We start from the raw sequence: 6000 nt of genomic DNA, 5'->3' as shown, positions 1-6000 counted from the left end.
AAATTAAAGCTCAGATGGGCCAATCTAGAATCTAGCCCCTTATGAGGTCATAAGGAGCAAGGTTGCCTCCCCTTACTTTACTTTGTCATTGGTTAAATTATGACACTTTTAATGCAATGTTAGCATTGTTTGAGATCTTTGTGTTATGACAACTTGACATTAAACTAGACAACAATCTCTGTGTTATGACAACATGACAAGACAATGAGAAGACTGCCGAGTGACAGTCATAAACATTCATAAAGACTCCTTCATGTTCCTGACTGCTTTCATGTCTTGGTTATGAAAGTGTCCTGTCAGTCTAATACACACTCTTTCAAATAAAGTGTTACTGAAAACCTTTTCTAGATAGGACAAGTCAGTAGCGTTGTGATTAAACAGAGTGGTGCGTCACAATGCAGTGCTTACCGATTTTTTACCTAATCCCTGAGAGTTTAAATGTGATGGAACTCAGCGCTGTCTAAGAGCTAGCTGTCCTAGTTTCATGCACGGCTGCCCATTTGATTTTAGATTTCCACCTTTTTTGTCTGTGAATTTACATTCAAGTTGCTCAACAACATTAGTCTCTAAGGGCTTAAAAGGAGTCAAGTTTTAATTAAGGATTTAGAAATAATCAAAGGCCCCTCCTCCAACGACACGCTCTGCTTTTGTGAGATGCGCGGTTACTCACAACTTCTCTTTGACATTATATGAAGGATTACATCAAATCCTATTCAATCTCGATGCAATCCTTAGTCCCACTCAGTGTTTGCATTAAGATTAAACTACAATCCTAAAACATTATGGATGCATGGAAAGAAATTGATTTGTTTCTTTTTGAGGCTACTGTTTGTTTCATCAGGTTTTGAATATCCCTTCATCCCCAGCCACCCATATGCTATCTTTGGTCTTTCATGTCATCGACTTAATGGTCTCATCCCACAGATTTATGTTCTTTCATGGCAGTGCATGCGCATCCTTCTTCAACATCATTTATCTCTGGCATTGCAGTTCCACTGAATTAACAAATAAAACAAAGCTATACAAAGTAAACAAAGTAATTCTCCTTCGGGGTTTGTGTCGTGCTTGACATATTTGTCACTTCAGTTCAAATGTTGTAGTTTGTGTTTGTTCCACAGTGTTCAAAGTGCTCTGCTGTGTGTGAGCAAAGAGATTCTGTCTTTGAAGAGCAGTCCTATTGCAGTTTGTTTTTGGTTTGTTGACACTCCTGATTCCTGTACTATTTGCCAGATAAGCAGAGTGCAGACAGAGAGTCATTGTTTTTGGCTGCCCGATTAATGCAACAGGCTTATATGCGTTATGCATATGTATGATAAATCCCTGCAGGATGTACCTCTGTTTTCTGCTAGATAAGATTTTTAAACGTTTGCTGAAAGCTGTGGCCTCTGGACGGAAACATTTATTGCTTTTTTGCTGTATCTTAATTCCTTTTTTTTTATATGAAAGTAATGGATTTTCCTAAATTGCTTTCAAAACCAAATCTGCAGAGCAGGCTAAAGGGAACAACTCCTTTATTAGGAACAAAGGGGAACAGAAGTTTTCAGGAGTTAGATAGAGTGTTTTATGTTTCAAGCATCGTATTATAAGAAATATATAGCACCTCAACTCAACCAAGATGCACGGGCTGAACTTACTTCCGGCAGTCCATCACAGTCATGACCTTGCAGCGTTTTTCCGGGGCTTTTAATTCTTGTTAAACACTTTCTGTGAAAAGTGAGCCTGATCCACTCTCTGATCCCATGAGAAATATTTCCCCTAGTGTCGTACCTCAGTACACAGAGAAGTTATTAGCTGATTTTTAGGGCTGATAATAGCTCTACTGTGATTTAGCAATGTCAGTACACTGAGGGTAATAAACCAAAGTTGAAACTTTCATTTCGACCACTGGGCCAGGTGACAGGGAAGAACAGAATTGGAACAGGAGATATTGATTTTTTGTTTAGGAGGCCATTTTTAGTGCATCTGGCAGTCAGGAAAGAGACATGATATTTTTTTTCCTATACAGCATTAACACCCTTCCCTTCTCATTGCATCTCACCGCTAATTCTTGAGTAAGGACTTTTCCCCTTCAAAATAAGGAAAAGAGAACTGACATCTTCAGTGTCAACCTTCAGGTATCCATTCAAATCCTTCTTCATTCACTATTGGCTCCATGAATGCCACATGCTTGTCAGTTTGGACTTTGTCGTGGGGTCTAGTGGAAGGGGAGAAAACAGAAGTTAGGGTGCTGGGGTCGTAAGTCGCAATGGGGATAGCTGGAGGTTTGGGCTGTTTACAGCAGCTGCAGCGACACGGAGTCATGTAGAGGTATATGAGGATGCAGAGCATGGACACCAAACAGCCCAGCAACGTTGTGTAGCCAGTGTTGAATGACTCTGCTGCAGGCAGCAACACCGTCACATTCACCTCCCGGGTCGCATTCAGTGCCTTTTTAATATCCACAGCTGTGCATACGTACAAACCTGAGTCATTGACCTTGGTAGCTTGGATCTCCAAGGTACCATTAGAAAACAGGCTAATTAGCGTGTCATTAATGCTAGTCTGGGTGATGTACCCCTTGCTCGGGGAAAGCCATGTAAATGATAGGTCGGTGCTACTCAGGGACGTTTGGCAGTCCAGACGCACTCCTTCTCCCTCTGAAACCAACACGTTGGAGAGGAGCACGGTCACAGGCAGTGAAACAGCGCTTTCCACAGTGCAGTTGCGGAAGAAGCGGGATTGTTGCAGAAACCGGATGGACGCTCTTGGGTTCCCATAAGTGGTGCAAGTGTGCTCTTCAGTAAAGTCCTTCAGTGCGTCGTAACCCCTCAGATCCCAATGCCAGAAAACACTGTACATGGAGCAGTCACAGATCAGAGAGTTGTTGTGGAGGTACAGCCCCCGCTGCACCAACCCGGGCAAAGCTTTCACATCCTCCCATGGCAGACTGCTCATACGGTTGGACGAGAGGTCCAGCATGATCAGGAAAGGGTGACTATGGTCTTGGATGGAGAAAAATGGGAAGTGTGTGATCTGGTTGAGGCTGAAGTAGGCCTTTTTCAAGCTGCTCAGGCCGCTCAATGTGCCTGCCTCCACCTGTGTGATCTTATTATTGAAGAGAAGGAGCTCCTCCAGCCTCCACAGCCCCTGGAAGTAGTGTTGCTCCACCACATGGAGCTTGTTGGAGGACAGGTCAAGGTGCCTGAGGCCGGAAGCGTTGCGAAACACCCCATGGCCCAGGGAGCCCAGCTGGTTGTGGGTCATCCGGAGGTTTTCCAATCTAGGCATCTTTTTGAAACTGCCTGCACCCAGCCAGGACAGATGGTTGTGGCTGATGTCAAGGGTGACAGAGAAGGAAGGCAAGGACGAGGGTAACTTGGCCAGACCGCTGGAGCTACAGCTCACTGTGTCAGATACACAAAGGCATATAGAAGGACAGGACTCCTCAGCGCCGTGGATGAGACAGAGCAGCACCAGGAGAGGGCTTGGAGACAGTCTCGAGGTCATGTTTCTGGAAGTCGAATCCTTCAAGCTTTCTAATCCGTCTGGCTCTCCCTGGTCAGAGAAGGATAAAATAAGAAATCACACGATGTTTTAAAAAGCTATTCTGTTTCAACCCACCTGCTGTTTTGAGCTGTTGCACAGACACATAATACGACTACAAGGTTAGTGTCATGCAGGAAGCCTCAGTATCTATGGCAGAGGATGAAAAATCGTTCAAATGTCCCTTTTGACCCAGGAATATATTTTCAGCTTTTGAGTCACAGATACTCACCTTAGACTATTTAGAGATGTTTCTATACGGAAATAATATATAAAATATAGTAATAAAAATTGTATCCCTGCAATGAGCAATATTTTTCATTAGGAATTAATCATTTAACTTAATTAATGGATCATTTGGCCTCAAAAGTTAGAAAATTGTAAAAAAGGCTCCTCAGATATTCCTAAAGACTACTGTGACATCTTGAAATATTGAACATTCAAGGACCTAAAGATATTCAGTACACATCATACAAGACAAAAAAACAGAACATATTCACATGTAAGGATCTATCATTAATCATTATTTCACTAATACTATTGTATTTTTTTGGGATTAGTTTAATCATCAAAATGGTTGCCAATAAATGTCTTGTGGATTGACTAAGTAGTTTACTTTATATTAGGTAATGTGTGTTACAGTCATACACACAGAGGGAAATACTTACACCTTAAAAAGACGTTTCTTCTCGGTTATTATCAGTCTTGCCTTCTTGAAGTTGAACATTTTTAGAGATGAGTTCTAACACATTTCCTTCTACTGACTTGTAAGTCTGTATAAATTTGCAGGCAGAGGGGAAAAGTTCATACCACTTGCAGACGAGTTAGCAATTTGGCTCACTTACTTAATCCTATTCTCCCCTCCAAAAAAAAAATGGGAAAACTCTACTTCAGACCACGACTCCAAAGTGAACTGCTTAGCGACAACATGAGTCTCCAACTTTCCTGATCATTTTTCCTCTTCAATGTTGTATCCCATCAATTAATACGCAAAACATTGCTGTCTAATCCTTATCTTCTTCTCTGCTCCTCATCCCGAGACGCCTGAGTAACAATGTTTAAGGTGCCCCTACCCACTTTGTCCTCGTCCCAAATGAGAGTGCCGCTCAACAAACAACACAGAGCTCACTTAATCTCCCACAATCCCCTCCTCCTCCGCTGTGTAATTTAGAGACCGACCTTGTGTCTCCCTCTCTCATCATTAAGTCATGATGATGCCCTTCCTTTTCTCCATCTTTCTTTCTCCCTCTCTCAACAATATCAGTTTTCTCAAAATATTCTATTAATATACTATTTCATTAAACTTTTAGTATTTTGCATAATAACAGATTAGTAAAATCTAGGAGCCTTCCTCATAAATATTACATGTGTTAATCTGGTTACCTTTCACCAATAATCCCAGAGGACTGGAATTTAGTTTTGACTTCTGTTTTTTTATTATTTCGTTGTGTGTGCAACTCTGTCTGGATGTTGCTTTACTTATTGTTGTAAATACACTTGTTTTTGTGAGTTTTTCTGAGTGAATTCCTGTCCATCTCTCTTCATCTCTATGTATTTTTTCGGCTCCTGTGTTGAAAGTCTTCATGACTGTGAAGGCTCTTCCTACCTATGTGCCTCTTTACTTTGTCGTTTCTATTTTAGTGGTTTTTGAGTGGATGGATGTTGCCTGTCCCCCTGCCCAATGTGACACACACACACACACACACACACACACTGTCTCTTAAGTGCCTTAATCAGTACATCCCCCCTTTCTTTCTGAGCCCCTGACATCCTTTCTTCCTCTTGGCTGTGGGCTTGACTGGATATATGCTGTCCATGCTGCTTGGTTATGGTGGCCCTGACAGCTCTGATTTCTGTCACAGTGAATTAGCTTTGCCTGCCAGCAACCACCTCCTCACTGCTACCCCCAAACCTCCACCCCCTCCCTATAAGTGCTTGGGGCTTTGACTGACTCCCACTCACTCAGTCACTCTGCCGAGGCACATAGCCGATTCCCCGTGGATTCAGACTTGCTGGATGAGGTTCACTTCTGAAAAGGTGGGCAGATGTGGAGTCCACAGGAAGCTGAAGATGGAAGGCTTCAGTCGGAAAGCAGTTTAACATATTCCTCCTTAGTGTTTAAGAATAGGATTAAAGATAACACATTTGGGTGTATTTGTGTTGAAGTCAACACGCCATCACCATCTTTGGCATTGTGGCTTTGTGCACAATCTTGTCCGTAGGCAAGTCATCAGCTTGGCTGAAACATGTAAGAAATACATACACCCACACATGTACATTTGAGATATGTTAGAAAATGATTCTAAACAGGCCCTCCTTGTAGGTGTTATGTTTATGTGGGCTTATATCGTGGCTCAAATGGCCTCAAAGTAATTTGTCTCTTTACCTACAAATTGAAGTTTGTCCTACTGTAAAGAAAACCTTTGTCGGAGTAGCTTGTTTAATTGATTTAAGGTGTTATCTAACAATGTTTTTTGT

The 6000-nt window shown here is 42.1% G+C and overlaps 1 protein-coding gene across 1 annotated transcript in view; it reads right to left on the bottom strand.

Annotated features, from left to right (window-relative positions):
* amigo3 (adhesion molecule with Ig-like domain 3) overlaps positions 1-4651 on the bottom strand; it is a 7061-nt gene extending 2410 nt beyond the window's left edge. The window contains exons 1-2 of the mRNA XM_032520593.1: positions 4191-4651; positions 1-3534 (exon numbers count right to left, since the gene is read on the bottom strand). The exon at positions 1-3534 is cut by the window's left edge and continues 2410 nt beyond it. Coding sequence (XP_032376484.1) covers positions 2104-3486 — 1383 coding nt within the window. The 5' untranslated portion in view covers positions 3487-3534; positions 4191-4651 and the 3' untranslated portion in view covers positions 1-2103. The remainder of the gene's footprint in view (positions 3535-4190) is intronic.
* Between the last annotated feature and the right edge of the window lie 1349 nt (positions 4652-6000).

Source organism: Etheostoma spectabile, chromosome 7 (genome assembly GCF_008692095.1).
Source record: "Etheostoma spectabile isolate EspeVRDwgs_2016 chromosome 7, UIUC_Espe_1.0, whole genome shotgun sequence".
NCBI lineage: Eukaryota > Metazoa > Chordata > Actinopteri > Perciformes > Percidae > Etheostoma > Etheostoma spectabile.
The sequence above is the reverse complement of the archived record's forward strand: the minus strand, read 5'-3'. Positions and strand labels throughout refer to the sequence as shown.